General features: G+C 37.6%; 1 protein-coding gene across 4 annotated transcripts in view; it reads left to right on the top strand.

Moving 5' to 3' along the window:
• The window catches only part of UGGT2 (UDP-glucose glycoprotein glucosyltransferase 2), a 125,832-nt gene that overhangs the window by 16,108 nt on the left and 81,976 nt on the right, over window positions 1-27,748 (top strand). For 2 of the 4 annotated variants that reach the window (XM_081550336.1, XM_081550334.1), the window contains exons 5-10: window positions 4,414-4,588; window positions 7,502-7,598; window positions 15,020-15,071; window positions 18,330-18,430; window positions 22,543-22,642; window positions 23,897-23,957. In XM_081550336.1, the coding sequence (XP_081406462.1) occupies window positions 4,414-4,588; window positions 7,502-7,598; window positions 15,020-15,071; window positions 18,330-18,430; window positions 22,543-22,642; window positions 23,897-23,957 (586 nt within the window). Of the gene's footprint in view, window positions 1-4,413; window positions 4,589-7,501; window positions 7,599-14,996; window positions 15,072-18,329; window positions 18,431-22,542; window positions 22,643-23,896; window positions 23,958-27,748 lie in introns of all 4 variants that reach the window. The other 2 variants (XM_081550335.1, XM_081550337.1) reach the window with 2 other exon arrangements.

Raw genomic sequence — 27,748 nt, 5'->3', positions numbered from 1 at the left:
ATACTGACACAGTTTTTTCCAAACCTGAGTAAGTAAGAGATTTTACTAATATTTTCCAGTAGCTTTCTTAGAGTTTTTATTTTACCTTAAACTTTTAATTGGTGTATAATTTATTTTCATAGGAAGACAAGGATCCAGTCATATCTTTCCCCCCTTCAGGTGCTAGTCATTTATTATATTCATTGTATTTATACTATGATCTATTTTATAACTATTTGTTCTATACTATTATGTTTCTTGTAACAGTGCTATGTTGTTAGTATTTATTGCTTTAATAATTTATCCCAGTGTCTCACAGGACAATTTCCTCTTCATAGCTGCTTTTTCCCCCCCTCCAAAGTTCTTAGCTCTGCACTCCTTGATGCTTTCAAACTAACATTAGAGTCCTTTTTCTCCGGTCAAACTGACTCCCTAAAAAACCTGGGTAGAGTTTTAATTAGAATTATGTTAAATCTGTTAATTAATTTAAAGAATTTAAATGTTTACTATATCAAATCCCAGTGGATAACATCGTATGTCTTCTGTTCACTCCTTCTTTTAAAACTTTGAAGTTTTATACTCTTCTCTTTTTAGAATCAGAAATAATTGTTTTATTTTATGAACTCTTTCACCTGTTAAGATGAATTCAAAGTTTCTCTCTTTGGGCATATTGTGTAATATATTTTAAACTATTACACCTCCTTTGTGTTGCTAGGGAAAACTATTTGTTAATGGTGTGGTATTAATTTTTGTTGATTGCTTATGCTTTTATTAAGACTTATTTTTCTACTTTAATGAGATTAGCTGTAATTTAAACTATATGCCCATTTTAATGTTATTCTAACTTCATATAGTAAATTAGGCAACCATGTTATTCTGTAAGAGTTAATCTAGCATAGGAATTATGTATTCCTCTAAAGCATTAAGGGCTTCTCTGGTGGCTTAGATGGTAAAACGTCTGCCTGCAATGCAGGAGACCTGGGTTCAGTCCCAGGGTTGGAAAGATCCCCTGGAGAAGGAAATGGCAACCCATTCCAGTACTCTTGCCTGGAAAATTCCGTGGACGGAGGAGCCTGATAGGCTACACAGTCCATGAGGTTGCAGAGGGTCGGACACGACTGAGTGACTTCACTTTCAAAGCATTAATAGACTGACTCCAAAATTGTCAGCCCTAATGTGTGTTTTTCTTTTCCTAGTGCATTTTATAAAGGGAATTTTGATAACTTTTATAATTGCTGTTGGTTTATAATTGCTATTGGTTTCTGACTTCTGATGTCTGATGTTTCAATTTTCTTATGGAAACTAATATTAGATTAAATTTAAATATTTAATATTTAGATATTAAATCTAAATTATAAGTTTATAATTAATAAAGTAATTATAATATAAGTAATAATTGGAGTAGTAATATTATAAGTAGTAGTAATATAGTATTATATAGTATTATATATATTATATAAATATATATTATACATAATATAAATATACAGTAATATATTATATATAATATATATTATACATTATATATTTAATATATAATATATTTAACATATATTAAAGATATTAATATTATAAGTATATATACAAAATGTGTATTATATTGATATATATTAATATATATTTAATAAATTATATATAATATATTATATATTATATATAATATATGTTGTATTATATATTATATAATATTATATATAATATAACATACATAATGTATATAATATATATAATATAAGAATATATTATATAATATACATTATATATTATAATATATATTATTTTTTATATATTATTGTTAAAATTATATATTATTATTATATAATATTAATATATATTATGTATTTTAATATTATATAATATTATTATATATATTATTATATATATTATTATTGTAAATCTAAATTAATTTAAGATTTAACACAAGGTTAACATCAAGCTGTTAGGAGAGGCACCCTGCCATGGACCCTGTGAATTCCTGCATATTCTTGCTGGGTCTGACGAGTAAAAAAGGCAAGATTTGGACTGCTTTTTACTTGAACCGTTTTTCATGGTTGTGTTTGTAGTGAGCAACCTTGAGGAATTACATAATAACTAATTTTGAAAAGAAATTTCAAAATTTTGCTTTTGAAAAGAAGAGTGGGCTTGTTATACAACGGCGGTTCCCCAGGTATGGTGCTCCTTGTACACCCGCTGTTTGTGTAGCATCCATTTGTGTCCCTATTTTGTCACACACACCCTGTCGTGGAACTTAGGGAGCAGGTGTAATGCTCATGCTGCTTGCTGTGCCCTGAGCAGTGACGTTCTTTGTCTTTGACGTCAGAGTCTCATGTCTTCTGCCAGACATGAGGCATGACAGAAGCCCAACTTATTACTTTGTAAGTAGGCTGAAACCAAGCCATAGCCCTTTTATAGTTCTTGACAGTTTTAGAAACAAGGGTGGGATGTTGACAGACACATGGCTTTCTGGGAGAGGAAGGACAAGGGCCCCCTGGGTTGGGGAGACAGAAGCTCAACACTTGAATTGCTTTCTTGCTGCTCCTCTCTCTCTATCTCCCCCTGCTGTTCTTCACTCCCTGTGCGTCTGGCTGGGTAATAGCAGTCTTCAGATACCTGCTACTGTAGCTCCTCTTACAGAGTTTTAGGTCTTTGTTACTTCAGGAAAAGGCACCCAGACTCAACTGATGTGTTTTGGAAGGTGCACATAATGGGAAAGGGGATTAAAATGATCTCTAGGCCAATTTGGGCTTCCCAGGTGGTGCTGTGGTAAAGAACCCGCCTGCCAGTGCAGGAGATGTAAGAGACACAGGTTCAATCCCTGAGTCGGAAAGATCCTCTGGAGGAGAACAACCCACTCCAGTATTCTTGCCTGGAGAATCCCATGGATGAAGGAGCCTGGTGGGCTATGGTCCATGGGGTTGCAAAGAGTCGGACACGACTGAAACGACTTAGCATCCACACTAGGCCAATTCAGTGTACTTTTATTTTTACTGTTTTGGTTCCCACATCTGAATCTGTAACTGGTGTTGATATTGTACATGTATACGCCTTGAGTGCTGTGAATGCTCATGAAATCTAAAGGGAGACACTCTCACTGGGAGACTACCACATATAGTGTATTCCCAGGTGGACCAACAGAAACAACATAGAATCCCAGGAGGAGAACAGGAAATCACAGCTTCAGTTACAGACTGAATGGCTGCCTGAGTGCACAGGGAGGCAGTTTCCGAGTACAACAGCACCACCTGCCTGACTCAGGCACCAAGTGCACCCCTTTTTAAAAAGAAAATTACTGCTAAGCTTTAGTTGAAACTGAACTCCTGACTCAGGAAGCCTTGTAACTCTACTATCTGGTGTTTTCATTTTGGCCTAAGTCAGCTAGGATTCAGTGACTAATAGGGTCGAAAGTGAAGTTGATCAGTCGTGTCTGACTCTTTGTGACCCCATGGACTGTAGCTTACCAGGCTCCTCCGTCCATGGAATTCTCCAGGCCAGAATACTGGAGTGGGTTGCCATTTCCTTCTCCAGGGGATCTTCCCAACCCGGGGATCGAACTGGGGTCTCCCACATTGTAGGCAGATGCTTTACTATCTGAGCCACCAGGGAAGTTGCAATAGGGTGGAAGGGACCCAGTAATTGTCTCTGGTCAAGTGGAAATAGTATATTCAAGAGCACTGTTACTTGGACCTTTTGTGATCTTAGGGTTATGGTAAAGGGGCAACAGTTCTCCTTTGAGACAAAGCACATGCCCCAGTCCCCTACCTGAAGTAAAATTTCTGACTCAGTGGGGACCTCAGTTCACAGTTATTCCCGTAGGGCCTGCATCAAGTTATTGATACATTCAGCTCAGTTCGAAGTTGATGGTGTCTTAGGGTTTCTGCTGCTGTCCATCCAGGCTCTGTGTGTGCTGAGTTGTGTCAGTCATGTCTGACTCTGCGACCCCATGGACTGTAGCCCGCCAGGGTCCTCTGTCCATGGGATTCTCCAGGCAAGAATACTGGAGTGGGTTGCCATGCCCTCTTCCAGGGCATCTTCTCGACCCAGGGATTGAACCTGCTTCTCTTATGTATCTTCCTGACCCAGGGATCAAACCTGCATCTCTTATGTCTCCTGCATCGGGAGGCGAGTTCTTTACCACTGATGCCACCTGGGAAGCCCTCATCCAGGCTGCATCTATGTAAAACCAAAAGCAGATGTGGTCACTCTCTCTGTGGGCAAAATTCAAGGCAGTTCTCTTATCCCTGAAGAATCCTTGACCCCTGATAAAACTTGCTACATTTTTACTGACTCTGGGCTGTTGCCAGTGGCCTATCTATCTGGGCTGCCACTTGGAAGACGACCAACTGGCAGATTAGAGGCACCACTCTTTGGTTTCATGATTTATTTCTCATATGCTCTTTACTTTCAGTTCTTGTTTGTGTTTTGTTTTCATTTTAGGCCCAGACCCTATCTGTTTAAAGGAGATCACAAATTTCCTACAGACAAAGAGAATTTACCAGTGATTATTCTCTATGCAGAAATGGGTACAAGAGCGTTTCATAAATTTCACACAGTGTTGTCTGAAAAAGCTCAAAATGGGGAAATTCTTTATGTTCTTCGGCATTACATTCAGGTACATGCTTGCTTTATTCAAGATTACTTTGGCTATAAAAACTATTTTTTATAACTACTTTTTATAATTTCTCTACTAGATTTTACATAATAACTTCTCCTAGAATACTTATATCTGATAACACAACAATCAAATGTGAATTTTATGTGGAAAAATATATTGGGATTCTGTGTCTTTTCTGGAAAGTATCCTGTTTGTTTCTTTCCCTTATCGTATATATATCTGGAACAGATTTACAACTTGGATAAAAAACAAAACCATACAACTATAGGATGCATAATATTTGGTAGGACTAATAAACAGTTATTTTTAATGAAAATGTATTATAATGAGGAAATCTAACTTGATATATTGTTAGTATATATTAGTTTATTGCGCTAAGCGTTGTGTAGGAATGCTCTCAAACTGATCTGTTTGAAAAGCTGCTTACTTATTCAAGTTTCAGATCAAATGTGTTGTATTATCCCCCACTCTCCCGACTCTCACTGCTATCACATTCTACCACATTATTCTATTTTTAATGACTTCATAGAACTTATTACTGTGCTACCTCAAATTTTATTCAACACCTCCATCCCCCACCAACACACACACACACACAACCAAACTCTCACCTCACACACTAAAATGGCCCTTAGAAGGACTTTTCTTTTTTACTTCTATATTCCCAACATGGAAAGAGTGTTCTAATTTGCATTTCCCAAAACATTCATAATAAGTATTAATATAAAATTCCTCTGTATCCATAGTTCAGAATCTGCAGGTTCAACCAACCAAGGATTATGTAATAGTGTGGTTTACTATTGGGGGAAAAAAAATCCATGTATAATTAGATCATTGCAGTTTACACAGTTCAAACCTATGTTGTTCAAAGGTTTGATTTGATTTCATATCAAATCATTATATTTATTGTACTCCATAAACTAATACAATGTTATATGTCAATTATATCAGAAAAGGAATGTGAGATTACAGTATATGTTTATCTTTTTTAAAGAAGTCCCTAAGTGATTTTAATATGCTCCCGTTGGGTGGTATTTTCATCTATTGAGAATCAGTGCCCCAGGCTGTTCTTTGGAGAATGTGACCATTAAATATACTTCTGTGAAAGCATACTCAACAGTTATCTGGGTACTTTGTAGCATCAAATTATAACCTTCTATGTAATTACATATTGTACATCCAAAATAATTATACTATAAATCTAGTCAACATGTAATTATAATAAAAACAGACTTATTTGCACTATCTTTTGAACAGATGCTTTTTTTGTAGGGAAAGAGGAAATAGGGTGATGAAGAAGGATTCCTCTCAACAGTTGATTTAGCTTGTGAGAATTTTTGGTTTGCAAATCCAAAGTTATCAAACTACAATTCAGATTTTTATACTAATGCATTTTCAAATAGAGAAAGTAAATATGAAATGAATGAACATTTATCTGTATTACTGAGGAGCTAATACTATTCCACAACTGGTGATGGAATTGGTTATGTGAAATTGCATTTCTTTCATGAACTATAACAAGATATGTGAATTTAGAGCATAGCCACCAGCTAATTGTCTTTTGAGTGGACAGTCAAAATGTATTTTTAAATTGAGCTGTATGAAATCAAAAACTCTTTAAAAGACTTTAAACTTTGCCAGATTACTATAATTATAAACAACCCAGTTTTTCTCATGTTGTCTTTTATTGGACATGTGCCTGAGAAATTAGCAAATTAAATTTTAGTCTGGGCAGCAATGTTAAACACTTTCCTGCATATCTGAAGCTAGTTCTTACATCATCTTATTTGGAAGTAGAACAGTCGAGGAATATACAACTCAGGTTGTATACTTATTTTTAAGGCTTGGGGGAAGTTTAGGGAGGAAAGAAGAGAGTGAAAAGAGTAGTATACTATTAAGATTTCCTTTCCATTTGGTGTCTGCCCCTTCCTCTCTCATGTGTAGGATTGCAAAACTGCCCTCATGCAAACCTTAGTTAAGCCAAGGCATAACATCTTCACAGGAGTTTGCTAAGTACTAGGTTAAACAGATTTTCTAACCCATGGAAGAATATGCCAAATGGTTATGATTATAGCACAACTGATAAGAATTCAGTCTAAAAGCCAGAACGAACCTTAGACATCTTTTAAAGTTTACAAGTATCCATCCAGGTTGCTTACTTTTTAAAAAAAATATGATGACTTCTTTTTCTTCATACAGTAATTTCTAGAAGTACATTTTATGTTTGCTCTTAATATATAAGGTGAAAGAAAGTAAGGTGCCAAATTCTGATCACAAATACTTCAGACAACTCAGTTTTAGGCAAATTTCTCACTGCAAGGATAGGTGCTAACCTATCCAGTTGGTATATTTTAATCATCAAGAAACATGAAGAAAGAACTGAATAGATTGCTCAAGGCATTGAGATTTTTTTGTTTCCTTTGCCTCTACTTTCCATTATTTGCTTTTGGGGATCTCCAGTTGCCCTCCATCCAGACAGCTAGCAAATGAATAGCATTTACTGGTTTAGCAAATCTTTGTAGTTCTCCCCAAAGAGTACAGTTTTGTTGAAACTCACTTGTATTGGATCCTCCATTAATTAACTCATGGGGAAGATGGCAAAATTATCATATTGTAAAACAGAAAAAGATCAGATACTTTTTTCATTGTAAAACAGTAATTATAACATTAGTGTCATGACACAGGTTTTAGAAAGTAAAGATGTGGTCATCAACCAGTTTCTAGTTCCTTGATAGACTGTCTCTAGAGAGAGTATAAATATGCCCTGAAGAGCAGTATTTCACAGTGATTAAAAACTTCAATATTAATGATTTACCCTCATGTCCTAACACACAATCATTCTGAATTCAAAAGCAGGTGTTTAACAAAATATTTTCTCCTTTTTTTAAAAAAAAAAATGTGTCTGAACAGAAACCATCCTCACAGAAAATGTACTTATCTGGCTATGGTGTGGAGCTAGCGATTAAGAGTACAGAATACAAAGCATTGGATGATACTCAAGTCAAAAGTAAGTTTATTCTCTATATTTGAGTAAAAAAATTTGGAGGGTTACACACTTCCATTTATCCTGCACACGTTAATTTGAGGCTGGAGGCAATTTAATTTTAAACTAAAATGTATTTCATGTTGTTACGCTCTCAGAAATTTCAAAAATTGGAAGTAGCATATAATTTTGGTTATATTCAATGGCTTCCCAGTCATTTTCAGCAACAAATAAAAATTGATACTACATGTAGGATGTGTAGAAGCAATTGGTGAGGCTGCTTATGACTACGAGGGGGCTGACCCCGTTCAGACTTGCCTGTGATGTACCTAATCATCCCCTGGGGGCAAAGTTGCGGATCTAGAGGGGATGTGTCACGGTAAACCTGAAACTCATTGGTAGCACTGCCTTACAAAGCTTGGTCTGAAGTATTTATTTTTAATGAAGTTAGTTTTGTGTTGTGTTTTTGCTTTTTGTTTTGAAATGGGATTGGAAAGGCCTGTGAATATTTGATTAGATTGATTAGATCTGCAGTCTACCAATCCAGTATCTGTGTTCTGTCTACTGAATGCATGCTCTAGATGAAAGAATCTGGAGACCTAAAAACAATAAAGAACTTTTCAGATTCTTATGGAAATCTTTTATTACCTGGCTCATTGGAAATTTATTTATACCTGATTCTTGGTTAAGAATTTCTGATTCATTCTGTTACATGCTCTCTGATGCTGCTTCTGCTTCAGCTTTGTTTTTCTATTCAAGCTCTGATTCTGGAGGCCTTGCTCTGATTACAGCTTAGCTCTAGTCCCTCCTACTGAGTGTGCTACAGATCAAGGTCTGTATTATTGCAGTTGAAATCCTGCTGGTTAAAGAGTTACTGAAAAGGTGTAGCAGAAATAGTAATGCCCAGATTTTTTATGTTTCCATATAGCTTGTATATTGCTTTACAGTGCTTTATAATATAGTATCTTGTTTAGTGCTTCCCAGTGGTAAAGAATCTGTATGACAGAACAGGAGACATAAGAGACTTGGGTTCAATCCCTGGGTCAGGAACATCCCCTGGAGGAGAGCATGACAACCCACTCCAGTATTCTTGACTGGAGAATCCCATGGACAGAGGAGCCTGGCGGCCTGCAGTCCATAGGATTGCAAAGAGTCGGACACGACTGAAGCGACTTAACACACACGTGCACACACACATCTTATTTAACAGTCATGGTAGTACCATAGGCATTTTCTAACTGTCCTTGGGCTTGTAGAATTTTCTTTAAAAAGTCATGTGATTATATATATTACCTATATTACAAACTGCAGGTTAACTTTCATCATATATTTGGAATATATCTTCTCTCCATTCTACTTGCCACTCCTTTAGTTCACTCCTTTTTTTCACCTCTGCTTATGACTATCAGGCTTCCAACTGACCTTCTGTTCAGGATGCTTAGTCCTCTCATCTCCAAAAGAGAATAGTCTATCTATTCTCCACAGTGATTTCTGATTGAACTTCCTGTGTTCAATCAGAACTTCTGACTTTGTGATTCTACCAATTAAAAACCCTGAGTTACCCAAATAACTAAGTAACCCTAGTGATTCCTTGTAACCTCCTCATAAATTAAAGTCCTATAACACAACAGAGCTTTCCACAGCCTGGCCTCTTTCTGCCTTCTCACTGTCCCTGAGACCTCTCATTTGTACCCTGTGGTCCTGTAACATTGCACTACTATACAGAACAATTTTCTGTTTCCTGGATGAGTCCATGTATTGCTCTGTGCCAAGCCTTTCTGACCTCTGGAGTACTTTCATCCCTTAGCATATGTTGTTCCTCTGCCTGAAATCTTCCTTCCACCTCTTTTATTTGTCTGAGGCCTACTCATCTTTTAAGAATTATATGTCTAAGTCAGTACCTCTGAGATGGCTGCCTATGTTCCTGCTCTGTCAGAAGAGGATTTTTCTGTTTTCTGTATTCCATATCTTTTGTGCTTCCTTTTGGAAAAGTTTTAAACAGTCTGTTAAAGCTGTCTGTTTGCCTCTCTCGTTTTCCATCCAGTAAGGTTGGTGTCTTTTGCATCTCTCCTCTTGGTATCTGTCTGGCAGGCAGTGGGCATTATAGAAGGCAGTCAGTAATGTTTTCCTGATTAAACCATCCAGGGTTTTTGGTTGTGGTCTTAGAAGTCCAGACTCTCAGATGAGTAAGAAAGTAGAAGTGTACTTTATGCACTCTGATGGAGCATAGCCCCTTGCTGTAAAAGGTCACAGATTCTTAGAACCTGAAGTACCCTCAAACACACCCTTTCTACACTGTATACTGTAACAATTTGATAAGTACATGAGAGGGGGAGGGAAATGAATATAAAATATATCTTTATCCTTTGAGGCCATGAGTTTTAGTATCTTTCTGACTATTTCTTGATTATGTCTGAAGGTGTCAGAAATATGTGAGAACTCCTGTATGTTTTAGGTTTTAGATTTCTTGCTGGCATAAGAGCTAAGCCCAAGGTTTATTGCACCAAGGTTTATTGCAGACTTCTTGGTTTATCAGTTCAGTCTAGTTCAGTTGCTCATTAGAGTCTGACTCTTTGCGACCCCAAGGACTGCAGCACAACAGGCCTCTCTGTCCATCACTAACTCCTGGATTTTACTCAAACTCATGTCCATTGAGTTGGTGATGCCATCCAACCATCTCATCCTCTGTCATCACTTTCTCCTTCAATCTTTCCCAGCATCAGGGTCTTTTCCAATGAGTCAGTTCTTCACATCAGGTGGCCAAAGTATTGGAGTTTCAGCTTCAGCATCAGTCCTTCCAATGAATATTCAGGACTGATTTCCTTTAGGATGGACTGGTTGGATCTCCTTGCAGTCCAAGGGACTCTCAAGAGTTTTCTCCAACACGACAGTTCAAAAGCATCAATTCTTCGGCACTCAGCTTTCTTTATAGTCCAACTCTCACATCCATACCTGACTACTGGAAAAACTATAGCTTTGACTAGACAGACCGTTGTTGGCAATGTCTCTGTTTTTTAATATGCTATCTAGGTTGGTCATAACTTTTCTTCCAAGGAGTAAGCGTCTTTTAATTTCATGGCTGCAGTCACCATCTGCAGTGATTTCAGAGCCCCAAAAAATAAAGTCTGTCACTTTCCATTGTATCCCAAAGTGTTTGCCATAAAGTGATGGGACCAGACCATGATCTTAGTTTTGTGAATGTTGAGTTTTAAGCCAACTTTTTCACTTTCATCAAGAGGCTCTTGAGTTCTTCTTCACTTTCTGCCATAAGGGTGGTGTCATCTGCATATCTGAGGTTATTGATATTTCTCCCAGAAATCTTGATTCCAGCTTGTGCTTCATCCAGTCCAGCATTTCTCATGATGTACTCTGCATATAAGTTAAATAAGCAGGGTGACAATATACAGCCTTGACGTACTCCTTTCGCAATTTGGAACCAGTCTGTTATTCCATGTCCAGTTCTAACTGTTGCTTCCTGATCTGCATACAGGTTTCTCAGAAGGCAAATCAAGTGATCTGGTATTTCCATCTCTTTAAGAATTTTCCAGAGTGTTTTGTGGTCCACACAGTCAAAGCCTTTGGAATAGTTAATAAAGCAGAAGTAGATGTTTTTCTGGAACTCTCTTGCTTTTTCGATGATCCAACAGATGTTGGGAATCTGATCCCTGGTTCCTCTGCCTTTTCTAAAACCAGCTTGAACATCTGGAAGTTCACAGTTCTCATACTGTTTAAGCCTGACTTGGAGAATTTTGAGCATTACTTTACTAGTGTGTGAGATGAGTGCATTTGTACAGTAGTTTGAGCATTCTTTGGCATTGCCTTTCTTTGGATTGGAATGGAAACTGACCTTCCTATGGCCACTGCTAAGTTTTCCAAATTTGTTGGCATGTTGAATGCAGCATTTTCACAGCATCATCTTTTAGGATTTGAAATAGCTCAACTGAATTCCATTATCTTCACTAGCTTTGTTTGTAGTGATGCTTCTTCCTAAGGCCCACTTGACTTCGCATGCTAGGATATCTGGCTCTAGGTGAGTGATCACACCATCATGGTTATTTGGGTCCTGAAGATCTTTTTTGTATAGTTCTTCTGTGTATTCTTGCCACCTCTTCTTAATATCTTCTGCTTCTGTTAGGTCCATACCATTTCTGTCCTTTATTGTGCCCATCTTTGCATAAAATGTTCCATTGGTATATCTAGTTTTCTTGAAGAGATCTCTAGACTTTCCCATTCTATTGTTTTCCTCTATTTTGCATTGATCGCTGAGGAAGGCTTTCTTATCTCCTTGCTATTCTTTGGAATTCTGCATTCAAATGGATGTTTTCTTGTCTCTTTGCCTTTTGCTTCTCTTCTTTTTATAGCTATTTGTGAGGCCTCCTCAGACAACCGTTTTGCCTTTAGACGTTTATTTTTCCTGGGGATGGTCTTGATCACTGCCTCCTGTACAGTGTCACAAACCTCTGTCCATAGTTATTCAGGCATTCTGTCTATCAGATCTAACCCCTTGAATCTCTTTGTCACTTCCACTGTATAATCATAAGGGATTTGATTTAGGTCATACCTGAATGGTGTAGTGGTTTTCCCTACTTTCTTCAATATAAGTCTGAATATGGCAATAAGGAGTTCATGGTCAGTGCCATAGTAAGTTCCTGGCCTTGTTTTTCTCACTGTATAGAACTTCTCCATCTTTGTCTGCAAAGAATATAATCGATCTGATTTTGGTATCGACCATCCAGTGATGTCCATGTATAGAGTCCTCTCTTGTGTTGTTGGAAGAGGGTGTTTGCTATGACCAGTGTGTTCTCTTGGCAAAACTCTTGTTAGCCTTTGCCCTGCTTCATTCTGTACTCCAAGGCCAAATTTGCCTGTTATTCCAGGTATTTCTTGAGTTCCTACTTTTGCATTCCAGTCCCCTATAATGAAAAGGACATCTTGTTTGGTTGTTAGTTCTAGAAGGTCTTGTAGGTCTTCATAGAACCGTTCAACTTCAGCTTTTTCAGCATTACTGGTTGGAGCATCAGTTCAGTTCAGTTCAGTTGCTCAGTCATGTCTGACTCTTTGCGACCCCATGGACCGCAGGATGCCAGGCCTTCCTGTCCATCACCAACTCCTGGAGTTTATCCAAACTCATGTCCATCAAGTCAGTGATGCCATCCAACCATCTCATCCTCTGTCGTCCCATTCTCCTCCTGCCTTCAATCTTTCCCAGCATCAGGGTCTTTTCCAATGAATCAGTTCTTCACATCAGGTGGCCAAAGTAATGGAGTTTCAGCTTCAGCGTCAGTCCTTCCAGTGAACACTCAGGACTGATCTCCTTTAGGATGGACTGGTTGGATCTCCTTGCAGTCCAAGGGACTCTCAAGAGTCTTCTCCCAACACCACAGTTCAAAAGCATCAATTCTTCGGCACTCAGCTTTCTTTATAGTCCAACTCGCACATCCATATGTGACTACTGGAAAAACCATAGCTTTGACTAGATGGACCTTTGTTGGCAAAGCAATGTCTCTGCTTTTTAATATGCTGTCTAGGTTGGTCATAACTTTCCTTCCAAGGAGTAAGCATCTTTTAATTTCATGGCTGCAGTCACCATCTGCAGTGATTTTGGAGCCCAAAAAATGAAATCTGCCACTGTTTGCCCATCTATATGCCGTGAGGTGATGAGACTGGAAGCCATGATCTTAGTTTTCTGAATGTTTAGCTCTAAGCCAACTTTTTCACTTTCATCAAGAGGCTCTTTAGGTCTTTACTTTCTGCCTTCAAGGTAGTGTCATCTGCATAGAATTGGATTACTGTGATATTGAATAGTTTGCCTTGGAAATGAACAGAGATCATTCTGTCGTTTTTGAGACTGCATCCAAGTACTGCATTTTGGACTCTCTTGTTGGCTATGATGGCTACTGCATTTCTTCTAACGGATTCTTGCCCACAGTAGTAGATATAATGGTCATCTGAGTTAAATTCACCTATTCCAGTCCATTCGCTGATTCCTAAAATGTCGATGTTCATTCTTGCCTGTTTGACCACTTCCAATTTGTCTTGATTCATGGACCTAACATTCCAGGTTCCTATGCAATATTGCTCTTTAAAGCATCGGACTTTACTTCCATCACCAGACACATTCATAACTAGGTGGTGTTTTTGCTTTGGCTCCATCTCTTCGTTCTTTCTGAAGTTATTTCTCCACTGTTCACCAGTAACATATTGGGCACCTACTGACCTGGGGAGTTCATCTTTCAGTGTCCTATCTTTTTGAGTTTTCAAATTGATGCTTTTGAACTGTGGTGTTGGAGAAGACTCTTGAGAGTCCCTTGGACTTGCAAGAAGATCCAACCAGTCCATCCTAAAGGAGATCAGTCCTGGATGTTCATTGGAAGGACTGATGTTGAAGCTGAAACTCCAATACTTTGGCCACCTCATGCGAAGAGTTGACTCATTGGAAAAGACCCTAATGCTGGGAAGGATTGGGGGCAGGAGGAGAATGGGACGACAGAGGATGAGATGGTTGGATGGCATCACCGACTCAATGGACATGGGTTTGGGTAAACTCCGGGAGTTGGTGATGGACAGGGAGGACTGGCGTGCTGCGATTCATGGGGTCGCAAAGAGTCGGACACTACTGAGCGACTGAACTGAACTGAACATGGGTCTTGAGGCAAGAATACTGAAGTTGTTTGCCATTCCCTTCTCCAGTGGACCACATTTTGTCAGAACTCTCCACCATGACCTGTCCATCTTGGGTGGCCCTAAATGGCATGGCTCATAGTTTTCCTTGAGTTAGACAAGACTGTGGTCCATGTGATCAGATTGGTTAGTTTTCTCTGCTTGTGGTTTTCAGTCTGTCTGCTCTCTGATGGAGAAGGGTAAGAGGCTTATGGAAGCTTCTTGATGGGAGAGACTGCCTGAGGGGGAAACTGGGTCTTGTTCTGATGGGCGGGGCGATGTTCAGTAAATCTGTAATCCAATTTTCTGTTGATGGGTGGGGCTATATTCCCTCCTTGTTATGTACCTATAGCCAAACTATGGTGAAGGTGATGAAGATAAGGGTGACCTCCTTCAAACGGTCCCATGCATGCACTGCTATACTCAGTGACCCCAGCCCTGCAGCAGGCCACCACCAACCCACGTCTCCACCAGAGACTCTTGGACACTTTCGGGCAAGTCTGAATCAGTCTCTTGGTTTATCACTCCGTTATAAAATAGAGCTTGACTACAAAATTATCTATAGAGCATATAGCTGGTTGTCAAGTATTCAGCAGTCAAGCTTGTTTACTAAGAGAACACACTCTTGTATCATTAGACTGATCCATGAAAGAAAAACAAGGTAAAAAAAATGGAATTTGATTTTGAGTTCTAATTTTTTATCTATGTTCCTCTTTCAGTCTGAAATATTTTCATTTTATTTTGTTTTTGTTTCCAAAATATAACTGTGACTAATATTACTGCAGAAGATGTTACTGAAACAAATGAAGTTCAAGGATTTCTCTTTGGGAAATTAAAGTAAGTCTGAATAGAAATGAAACTATTACTATACAATTAAGCTTGTTTTTAAAGGAATAGATTCAATATGTTGTGTTGGCATATGTTTCACATTCTAAAAATATACATATTACTGTTTTTATTACAAAAGTAACACACGGTTAATGCAAAAAAGCTCAAATTTGAAAAATAATCACTAATTCCACAGGATAATGAGTACAATTAGAGATAATGGAAATTTAAAATGATCAGAGTTATCTCTGGCCAAAAACTAAAACAAAAATTTGTAGAATCTTTTCTGATGGGTTACAAAAATCATAGTTATTATTGGGTTTTTAGCATAAAAAAATCAACACTTTTACGTCTTAAAAGAGAAAATATTTATTTCCCTAAATTTCTGTCACAAGATTGCCATATTAAATACCTTTTAACTTCTGGTCTTCATTTTATATACACATATAAGTAACCTTTCCAAAAGTAAAGTTCTCCCCCTTTGTTTTTCCTGCATCACTGATTGAAGACAAGGAATAGGATGGTGAGTGCTCTCTGAATGTTAATGGATGGGAATTTTAGTTTTATGTGTGGTTTTTCTTATTAACAAGAAGGGCAAGTTTGTGATTCCAACGTAAAGGCAAAATTAATTAAAAATAACCATTTTTATTAATATGTTTAGTTCTTATTTAGTATTACAAATATTTATAAAGGACATTTACGTCAGTTCTGTGAGGAGATAATTGTACAGAGCAAGGGGAACATTTTTGGACACTGTATTGCTTTATACAGATGACTGAGTTACATTTCTGTAGTTTGCTGGACAAGCTGTATGCTTGTAACCTGTTAATGCTTCTTGTAAAATGGATTTAAGTAAGGTTTTTATTTAGTAGATAACGTTTTTATTCCATTTGCAGCTATGTCTCACATCGTAGAATCTATACTTTCTTAAACATAACTATTTATGGGAATAAATTGCTTGTATTCCATAAAGCCATTGGAACCCTGGGATATTAGTTTTTTTGGAGAGGAAGTACCCAGGTTTTACATAATTGATTTAAGCAAAAACCTTTTGCTTTGAGGTATCTTATGAATAATGTCTTTTTGTCTGGATTACATACAGAATTTTACCAGTGAAAATGATCATTAAGCTTATGATTAAACATGAAAAGCAGCACAGCAGCTCTTACAAACTTAATATTACTCCGTAACAAAATATTGTGAAAGCAGTGGTTAATTCGTAGTGAACCTCTTTTCAGGAAGTTCTGTTGCTTTTTCACTATAAGAGCAGTCTTGATTAGTTTTCAAAATGTAGTCCCATGTTGGAATAAAATTTCAACATAGGACATTGCAGTACATGTATTATTGTTAACTATGAGATTAATCCATTTATGTATGTATGTTCTATATATTTAGTTTTCCTCTCACTTTAAAATATTCATTTCTCCTTACGGTCAAAAATACAAAATTTATTTATAAATTGTGCCAATAGCTAGATAAACTTTTTTTAAAAATAATTCTCTCTAATAATATGAAATGGTACTGTGTTGAGTTCATGAGAGATTGGAGAATAAGATGATAATTTTTATTATATGTATGGTAAAATGCCATTCTTCTGCATTATTGTCAGTCTTTAAGAATACCTCAGTTCAGTTCAGTTGCTCAGTCGTGTCCGAATCTTTGCAACTCCATGGACTACAGCACACCAGGCTTCCCTATCCATCACCAACTCCCGGAGCTTACTCAAGCTCATGTCCATTGAGTCGGTGATGCCATCCAACCATCTCACCCTTTGTTATCCCCTTCTCCACACGCCTTCAATCTTTCCCAGCATCATGGTCTTTTCAAAAGAGTCAGTTCTTTGCATCAGGTGGCCAAAGTATTGGAGTTGGAGTTTCAGCTTCAGCATCAGTCCTTGCAATGAATATTCAGGACTGATTTCCTTTAGGATGGACTAGTTGGATCTCTTGTTGTCCAAGGGACTCTCAAGAGTCTTCTCCAACACCACAGTTCAAAAGCATCAATTCTTCTGGACTCAGCTTTCTTTATAGTCCAACTCTCACATCCATACGTGACTACTGGAAAAACCATAGCTTTGACTAGATGGACCTTTGTTGGCAAAGCAATGTCTCTGCTTTTTAATATGCTGTCTAGGTTGGTCATAACTTTCCTTCCAAGGAGTAAGCGTCTTTTAATTTCATGGCTGCAGTCACCATCTGCAGTGATTTTGGAGCCCCAAAATATAGCCTGTCACTGTTTCCACTGTTTCCCCATCTATTTCCTATGAAGTGATGGGACCAGATGCCATGATCTTAGTTTTCTGAATGTTGAGTCTTAAGCCAACTTTTTCACTTTCCTCTTTCACTTTCATCAAGAGGTTCTTTAGTTCTTCTTCACTTTCTGCCATAAGTGTGGTATCATCTGCATATCTGAGGTTGTTGACATTTCTCCCGGCAATCTTGATTCCTGCTTGTGCTTCCTCTAGCCCAGCATTTCTCATGATGTACTCTGCATATAAGTTAAATAAGCAGGGTGACAATATACAGCCTTAAGGTACTTCTTTCCCGGTTTGAAACCAGTCTGTTGTTCCATGTCCGGTTCTAACTGTTGCTTCTTGACCTGAATACAGATTTCCCAGGATACAGGTCAGGTGGTCTGGTATTCCCATCTCTTTAAGAATTTTCCACAGTTTGTTGTGATCCACACCGTCAAAGGCTTTGGCATGGTCAATAAAGCAGAAGTAGATGTTCTTCTGGAACTCTGTTGCTTTTTCCATGATCCAACAAATCATCATGATCAGTGAATTATAAGAATACATAGATATGTTTAATTAGGCAAAATTATATAAGTTTTCTTTATAAGTTTCAAAGATGAAACTTTCAGAAATAAGCTAAAATTTTACGGGAAGCATTGATAGCTTTCTTTATAAGATAGTTTTTGTTTTTAATTATAAAAGCAAGACTTGCAATTTATAAAATGTTTAAGAAAAGTATATAACATAAAAACTAGTAATTCTGTCCTCACCCTTGGATCCCTTATAGGTAATGTTAACAAATGATAGTATATATCTCTATATTTTGTTTTGTTTTATACATTGAAAAAAAGTAGACATGCATGTCTCCCTCCCTATTTTTAAATTCTGTCGCTATAGCTTTATCACTATTATTATCTTGAACCAACTGTTTGTGTCTAAGTATTAGGAAGAGATAATTTAAAAAATATACTGCTTGTATAATAGTAATTTATAATACATGATGATAATTAACATTACTTAATATTCTAATACAGAGAAAGATATTCAGATCTTAGAGATAATCTGACAACATTCCAAAAATACCTGATTGAGAGTAATAAAGAAATGATGCCTTTGAAAGTCTGGGAACTACAAGGTATAGTATTTCTGTCTATGTTAAAATGGCGTATTGGTAACTTATCTCTGTTTTATTAAATAGGCTTTTATATAACATTATGTAAATTATTTCTTAGGCAATAATAATTACTAATGATGTGACTAATATACATTACTTTGTGTGGAAATAAAATTTAATTGAAATGTTATTCATCAAGTAAATTATATTTTATCTTTGGAAGATTTAAAGTTATATGAAGTGTAGTTATCTGATATTACCTAATCATTTTTAAAGTATGTATGAATTATCTTGTATGTTCACCTCAAGTATTAAACTATGTTTCAGGGTATCTACAGCAGTGGTTAAAAATCCTGATTAGTAAGTCAAGAGAAATCAGAACTAAATCTTGGTTTTCTTCTCTTTAAAAGTTTGATCTTTAGAGACCATTGCATGTTTCATTATGACCTCAGAATAGCTTCTGTACTGACATCCTATAAGCAGGTATTTTGAGACCAAAATTTAGTTTGGATTAAACTGTAATTCCTTTTCAGTTTGTAATTTTCTGTTTTATTTATAATTTCTAGTGGGTCATAGGGATGTCCTTTTTCTGTGGAATCCATAACTTTTATTACATCTCATCAATGTCTTTTAATACAACAGCCAATTGAAATATACTTGATGCACTATACAGTTCACCATTTAAAGAGTAGAATTAAGTTTAGTATATTTTTAGAGATTTTTAACTGTCACCATACTCAGTTTTAGAGCTTCCCTGGTAGCCCAGTGGTAAAGGATCCACCTGCAATGCAGGAGGTACAGGAGCTGCGGGTTCGATCCCTGAGTTGGGAAGATCCCATGGAGAAGGGCATGGCAACCCACTTTAGTACTCTTGCCTGGAGGATCCCACGGACAGAGGAGTCTGGAAGGCTACAGTCCATAGGGTCACACAAAGTCAGACATGACTGAAGCAACTTAGCACAGCACACACAATCAGTTTTAGAGTATTTTCATCACCCCCCAGAAGAAACCAACATACCCATATTCAGCCACTTTCCTTGACTCTCCAACTCTTTCAGCTGTAGACAAGCAACAGTCTACTTTCTTCTCCAAAACGTTCTCCACCATGCCCTCCTTCAGGGGATCTTCCCAACCCAGGGACTGAACCCAGGTCTCCCGTATTGCAGATGGATTCTTTAATGTCTGAGCCACCAGCACTACGAACAATGTGCATGCTTAGTCGTGTCTGACTCTTTGCAACCCCATGGACGTGACTGAGCATGCACACTGGTGGGTGGTGGTGGCGGCTCAGACAGTAAAGAATCCACCTGCAATACGGGAGACCCGGGTTCAGTCCCTGGGTTGGGAAGATCCCCTGAAGGAGGGCATGGTGGAGAACGTTTTGGAGAAGTAGACTGTCGCTTGCCACCAGGGAAACCCAAAATGTTCTCCAAGGGACCCATAATTTAGAAAAGTGTAAGTGATAAAGTGCTTTTAAAGACTGGTAAACAGAGAACGTGTATAGTTAGCTTAATTTTAATTAACCTCTGTAATGTCTGTGTAAGGTATATTTGAATGGACTAGGAGGTCTAGTTAAGACATCATTGAATTAGTATAGTGAGAGACAGAACCTGTGCTGTGGTAGAGGCATAGATGGGCAGGCTGAATTTACCAAATATTCAGGAAATTAAAAGACTCAAAGATGACTAAAATTTCCAGTTTGGAGCCTCTGTAGAGAGAATATAAAACAGGCTTGGGGTTGAATACAGGGCTCAGAAATAATGAGACTGGTGTTTAAAAAATGGACTTAAAGTAATTGTGACATATCCAGATGACCAGTTCCAGTGGTGGGGTGAATATAAAGTCCTTATACTGAAAGGAGAAGATTTTAAAAGTGGAAAATATTAGCATAGGGGTTTTTTAAAGGTGGAGGTGCTAACTGAAAGTGCAGAGTAATGGAAGTAGTGCACAAGGGAGAATCTGTGTGCTCATTTCTGCGGGACAGATACACACAGTGGAGTGATGATGGTGAGAGATGGAAGGAGCACATCACAGAAGCCAAGGAAATAGATTCAGGAAAAGGGAAGTGATCAAGACCTTTGCTTTTCCTTTTTGATTGATTTAACAAATATTTATTGAATTTCTGCTAGGAATCAGTAGTGTCCTTACAACCATGGTTTTATAATTTTTGGCTGACACCTGGAGTAGGAAATATATTTTACATCAAGACCCATACAACAAATGTATAATGTGTTAATACATAGATACACTTAAAACTAAAAAAAAAAAACTTCAGCAAAGATATGTATGTTTACTGTGTGTGTGTATGTGTGTTAGTCGCTCAGTCATGTCCGACTCTCTGCAACCCCGTGGACTGTAACTGACCAGGTTCCTCTGTCCATGGGATTTTCCAGGCAAGAATACTAGATTGGGTAGCCATTCCCTTCTCCAGGAGATCTTCCCAATCCAGGGATCGAACCCAGGTCTCCTGCATTGCAGGCAGATTCTTTACCATCTGAGCCACCAGGGAAGCCCCATATATGTTTACTGAAAGTGAGAGTGAAAGCTGCTCAGTCGTGTCTGACTCTCTGCGACCCCATGGACTCTACAGTCCATAGAATTCTCCAAGCCAGAATACTGGAGAGGGTGGCCTTTCCCTTCTCAGGGGATCTTCCCAACTCAGGGATAGAACCCAGGTCTCCCTCATCGTAGATGGATTCTTTACAAGCTGAGCCACAAGGGAAGCCCAAGAATACTGGAATGGGTAGCCTATCCCTTCTCCAGCAGATCTTCCCGACCCAGGAATCAAACCGGGGTCTCCTACATTGCAGGCGGATTCTTTACCAGCTGAGCTGTCAGGGAAGCCCAATACTACATTTTATTAATTCTGATAAAACTTTCTTTTATTCTACCCTGTTTCATTTGATTAAAAAGACCTTCACATTACCCATTAATCTGATTTCACTACTAACTAATGGGTTGCAACTGACACTTTGAAAAATACTATATTCCAAAGGTAAAAAGAGCTAAAACAGACATCACATTTCTTCAGAGGATGTTGGATAAACATAAACAATTTTAAAAACCAGTGTAAAAATCACTATCATAATTGCTGCCAGAGAAAGGAACAAAACATTAAGAAAAGCAAATGTCAGGAAGATCTAAGTAGTGAGATAGGGACAGAGAAGGGGTGACAGAAAAAGGAGGCTTCCTCAAGATGGGGTGATTGAATAGAGGTCTGAGGAAGGGTTGGAATAAATTTGAGGGTGGATTATTTAGAGAGAGTATCAAAGACCTTTGTGAGTGTTGGAAATGGACTGTGAGAGAGAGGAGACACCAGGAACAACTGCTGGATTCATGGTTTACCCAGCTGGATGGACAGTGGTGGATTTGTTGTAAAGAGAAGACCAAAGAGGACCAGATTTGGGCAAAGTTGGGCAGGAATATCACAAATTTGTTACTGAAGATGCTGCTTTTGAAGTACCCAAGTGGTAAAACCAAGAAGACAGTTAAATATGAGAATCCGGATTTGAGAGGCAAAGTGAAAGACTTAAATAATAATTTCAGTCATCTAGGTATGGAACCGGAGAAGGCAATGGCACCCCACTCCAGTACTCTTGCCTGGAAAATCCCATGGACGGAGGAGCCTGGTAGGCTGTAGTCCATGGGGTCGCTAAGAGTCAGACATGACTGAGCGACTTCACTTTCACTTTTCCTGTTCATGCACTGGAGAAGGAAATGGCAACCCACTCCAGTATTCTTGCCTGGAGAATCCCAGGGATGGCGGAGCCTGGTGGGCTGCCGTCTATGGGGTCGCACAGAGTCAGACACGACTGAAGCGACTTAGCAGCAGCAGGTATGGAACAGTTTAGAAAAAAGCAAAAGCTGGTAATGGACTCTGATAATATTATATTCATTTACTTGTTATTTACACTGTCTCAGATTTCATCAGTAAAGGTAAGTGTAAAACGTATCTTAATTGGATAGAAGTGATAGCTTTCCGTTTGATTTAAAAGTTCTGAATAATGGTAAGTATGAGTGTTTTTTAATGTGTCTATATATGAATACATGGCAAGAAGGGTTGTTTAAATTAAATGGAAATGTCTATTAAGGTATAACATGTCAGTTTCTTTAATGGTATTTTTTCCTTCCAGATCTTAGTTTTCAAGCAGCTTCTCAAATAATGTCCACTCCAGTTTATGATGCCATAAAATTAATGAAAGACATTTCGCAGAACTTCCCCATAAAAGCCAGGTATATTAAAGGTTATTGATTGGATGATAGCCAAAACTCTTTCCATTAAATAAATTTTATGAAAATGGCTGATTTCATTCAACTTAATGATGTCAGTTAATTCTGGTGTCTATAGTGTTTGTGAAATCAGGGTCTCTATTCTGTATATTAGGTTTTTTTAAAACTAGAGCAAAATATTGTCTTGTGCATGCATGTTGTACATACTACAAAATAGAACTCTTGATCACATCTCTCCAGTTACTCCGATAATTCATTATTCCATGAACTTGTGGATGCTTCCTCAGTCTGAGGATGAAACAGATTGAATTGGTTTCCTCCAGACCCCATCAATGGTACAACCATAATTAATGTCCAAGGCTAAAAATCTTGCCTCTATTTATGTTCAGACTTAATAAAAGGTTTTTATTTTTCTTTAAAAAAAAGTCACTCTGTAGACAACCAGGAAATGTTCATTGAAATGAAATATTTGATAAATGAATGAAAAAGTTTGCATTATCAAATTTTCGGTTTTATCTCAAATGCTGCCAAATTTTAGGAAATAATACAGTTATTGTGGGTTGTTTTAAGATACTCTTTCTGTTTGAGTTTTAATGTCAACTCTGAATTAACAGTCTTTTAACTTTTAAATCTTTCTTCTATGCATAAAATTGGCAGATAAATAACTAAGCATTCTTAGGCATTATTAGGTCGAATAAATATAATCAATAGACTTATTTAAAGAACATTTGTGCTGTTTTTAAATTATAAGGGAGTTATAAGCTCTTCAAGAGTAAATATGTGAAGTCAATATTATCAGTATTTTAGAACTTACATACTCTGGTATAGATCCCAGGTTAACCAAAATTCTTTATGTAAAAATAATCTAAAAATTTCTTATTTGCAGCAACACATATAATGACAGTGGTAATTTCATACAGAATTTCTCCCTATGGGCAAAACAACACAAAGTAACATTTTCAATCAAGAATACTTGAAAAATAAATACCTAGTAGTAAATAAGCCCTGATAGCATATAATGCATGCAGTGGGTGTGCATGAACTTTTTTACAGTCTCTGTTCCACATGAATCAAATACCTTGTCAAGTGAAAGCCATTGTGCCATCCATCAAATAGGCTGTACGGAAATGTGTGCTTCTCAGTTATAATGCCTTTAGAGTTTTTAGTTTCTCATCCAGAGTATTATCTTGCATTGAATCATAATTTAGTCCTAAACATTTAAGGAAGAATGAATTGTATCTCTATTTATGTTCCTAGATCTCTGACCAGAATTGCTGTAAATCAGCTTATGAGGGAGGAAATACAGGAAAATCAAAAGGTTAGTTTGAATTCCTTTTTTAAAGAAATTTACTACACTAATAACACTGTATTTTAGACTTTGGATCTTTAATTTTCATACAAAAAATATTAACTTGTACTTTTTGATTATTGAAACAGTTCAGGTTTTTTCATTTTTATATTGTCTGCTTTATATAAGATACAGTTTGTTATTCTAGCCAATCTTTCCTGACATAAATCCTACTTACTTTCTCATTAACCTTACATACTCCAAATTTTCTGTCCATGCCATATGGTTTTCTTCACAAAATAGAGAATAAAAGCTATGAGATACTTCTTCTGTTTCCTATAAAAGTTTTGCTTAAAAGCTTGTGAAGATTGAGAAAAATTGAAACCACTGGAATGTTATAGAATCCTATAGCATATAGTACCTGATTGATCACAAATTTGATAAGATTCTGCTAAATGGTCTCTTAAATTACCTACCTCAAGACTCTAAATGATCCTAATTGTGTAAATACTTAGGGAGTGCTTGAGAACACTGCCGGGCTTTATTACATAGGACTTAATTTGGCTTTAAGTAATGTAGTACCAGGCACACAGGGCCTTAAACAGTAGGAGTTCATTTTTCTCACGTTAAAAAGAACTCTCAAAGTAGGTTGCCAAAGACATGTTTTTTTTCTCTTTTATGGTTGCAAAATGGCTGCCACAGTTCCAGACTGCTTATCTATATTTAAAGCAGAAAGAGGTAGGAAGATCAACCATGTTCATCTTGACTAAAGCCTTCCTGGAACACTTCAGCCAACTTTGCCTTCTGTCTCATTGGCCAAAATTTTTTAATGTGGCTCTTCCTAGCTACAAGGGAACTAGAAAAGTTCAGTTCAGTTGCTCAGTCCTGTCCGACTCTTTGCGACCCCATGAACTGCAGCACACCAGGCTTCCCTGTCCATCACCAACTCCTGGAGCTTACTCAAACTCATGTCCATTGTGTCAGTGATGCCATCCAACCATCTCATCCTCTGTCATCCCTTTCTCCTCCCACCTTCAATCTTTCCCAGCATTAGGGTCTTTTCCAATGAGTCAGTTCTTCGCATCAGGTGGCCAAAGTATTGGAGTTTCACCTTCAGCATCAGTCTTTCTAATGAATATTCAGGACTGATTTCCTTAAGGATTGACTGATTGGATCTCCTTGCAGTCCAAGGGACTCTCAAGAGTCTTCTCCAACACCACGGTTTAAAAGCATCAATTCTTCGGCGCTCAGGTTTCTTTATAGTCCAACTCTCACATCCATACACAACAACTGGAAAAATCATAGCTTTGACTAGACAGACCTTTGTTGGCGAAGTAATGTCTCTGCTTTTTAATATGCTGTCTAGGTTGGTCATAGCTTTTTTTCCAAGGAGCAAGCGTCTTTTACTTTTCTAGTAATTGAGGCAATCAGAGGAGAAATGGCCTAGAGATGATAATAGGTTAGCCAGTCAACAGTGTCTGTCACACCAAGACAGAGTAAGCTCTTAGTAAATACAGGCTGTTTTGATGATGACAAATGACTACAATGATGATAATGAAGTAGATGCACGATTCATTGGAGACCAAGTGATAGAAGCCACAACACATCATCCCTACTTGGGTTGTTCTTTGCTTCACTGACCACCTAACAAATTCTTGCTTATCCTTTAAAACTAAGTATTACTCCTTTCTGTAATTTTCCTAGTTGCTCTCACCATTCTTCAAGCAAAATGCATTTTTTATAAGAATTTTTGTTTTTGTTTGAATAATGCCACTTACAATAAGGAAGAGAGATTGGGAAAGAAGGGAAAAGAAAGGAATGCCAGTGTATCAGTGGCATCACATAATCCAATTTATTTTTTGCTCAGTTAAGAGTCCAAAATGGGTGTTCCTGGTCATCAAAGCTGTGCTCTAATGATTTTGATTCCAGAGGCTGAAGGGTTTCATGAGGTTTAAGAGGTGATAGTGTGGGAGTAAAAGAGATAATTGCAAAGACCAAATGGGATTCTTGAGCTTCCCTGGTGGCTCTGATGGTAAAGAATCCGCCTGCAACGCAGGAAACCTGGGTTTGGTCTCTGGATTGGGAAGATCCCCTGGAGAAGGGAATGGCTATCCACTCCAGTATTCTTGTCTGGAGAATTCCATGGACAGAGGAGCCTGGCAGGCTAGGCAACTTTCACTTTCAAATGGGATGGTTCCAAAGATAGACCACTTTTGATGACATAATCACAGGATGATAGCCAAAGCTAGCTGCTGAAGTAGAATGGAAATGAAAGTTAGGGGAAATGAGTAAATCAGAAAACTCTGAACCTAGAGATTTGAATGACCACAGGAGCTGGCACAGAGCATTCCTCCAGAGATATTTGTTGAATTGAAAACTTTTGAATATTTATAGTTTACCTATAATACAGTCTGTATTTAGCAGTATGTAGTTTTTAAGATGTTTTATATATTTTAGCTGTTGTTAATATCCTAATGTATAAACTGAAATCCAGTGATTTCTTCTGGGTCACAGGATTGGTACAAGGTGGAACCAGAATTTGTGACCTGGTTTACAGCTTATTTCAGAACAATTTAATAAGAATTCTGAATTTTTCAATTGCCAGTCATCTTGTTAGGTAATTGGAAAGATATTTGAGGAAATTAAGAAATTTGATCTAGTCACTTTTTTCTAAGAAATTCTTCAGTATTTCCCATTTCCAGAAGAAAAACATACAATGGGCTGCTGCTGCTGCTGCTGCTAAGTCGCTTCAGTCGTGTCCGACTCTGTGCGACCCCATAGACGGCAGCCCACCAGGCTCTGCCGTCCCTAGGATTCTCCAGGCAAGAATATGCCATTTCCTTCTCCAGTGCATGAAAGGGAAAAGTGAAAGTGAAGTCGCTCAGTCATGTCCGACTCTAAGCGACCCCATGGACTGTAGCCTACCAGGCTCCTCTGTCCGTGGGATTTTCCAGGCAAGAGTACTGGAGTGGGATGCCAGTGCCTTCCCCCACAATGGGCTAGAGAAATGTATTTAAATAAAACCAGGTGGGAAGGGAGAGGCTGATATAAACTGTCAGCTCCTCAACAAGAACTCACCAGGGAAACTGTTGCACAAGCAAAGCTGAGTTTAATAGGCTAGCTGCAGTGAGGGAGAGCAACCTTGATAGACCCTTGTTGGTGTCTCAAAAGGAGGACGTTAGGGTAGAATATTTAGGTTAGAAAAGGTCTTTGTTCAAGTGGTTTAAGTTGGGTCTTTCAAGTTGGGGAGTTTGGGATTGGGTAGAGTTTGTAATACAACAGTTTACATTGTGTTGGTGAACCTTAAAGTAATGGGTTTGATGAGCAACAACAAGGGAATGTGAAACTAGAACTGGAAGAACTTTGTGAAGGTATACAAAGTAAAGATAAAACCATTTCTGAAGTAAAAACTAAAATGATAAGTGGCACAAAGGAGAACTGACCTTATAGGAAACTCAGTAGAAGACATAGTAGATAGAAATAATAAATGCAGAGAATATTAAAAAAAAAAAAAGAAACACGATTCAAGAGAAAATGATAAAGTACAGGCAGGAAAAGGAAATCCAACATACCTATACTAGAGTCACGAAATGGAAAAATAAAACAAACGGACAGAATAAGTGCTTAAAACTACAGTTAGAGAAAATTTTCTGAAAAGAAGATCCAAATCCACACATTAAAAGATGCACTGTGTAACTTGGTACAGTTGACCATGAATGATCAAAATGAAGACATAGACTATTGAACTTTATAGGAAATAAAGGGAATTAATTAATTATGGATTTATTTTAAAAGATTATAAGGAAAGAAAATCAGATTGG

The sequence above is a fragment of the Giraffa tippelskirchi genome, chromosome 12, assembly GCF_054371585.1.
Source record: "Giraffa tippelskirchi isolate mGirTip1 chromosome 12, T2T-mGirTip1v1.2.pri, whole genome shotgun sequence".
Taxonomy (NCBI): domain Eukaryota; kingdom Metazoa; phylum Chordata; class Mammalia; order Artiodactyla; family Giraffidae; genus Giraffa; species Giraffa tippelskirchi.
The sequence above is the reverse complement of the archived record's forward strand: the minus strand, read 5'-3'. Positions and strand labels throughout refer to the sequence as shown.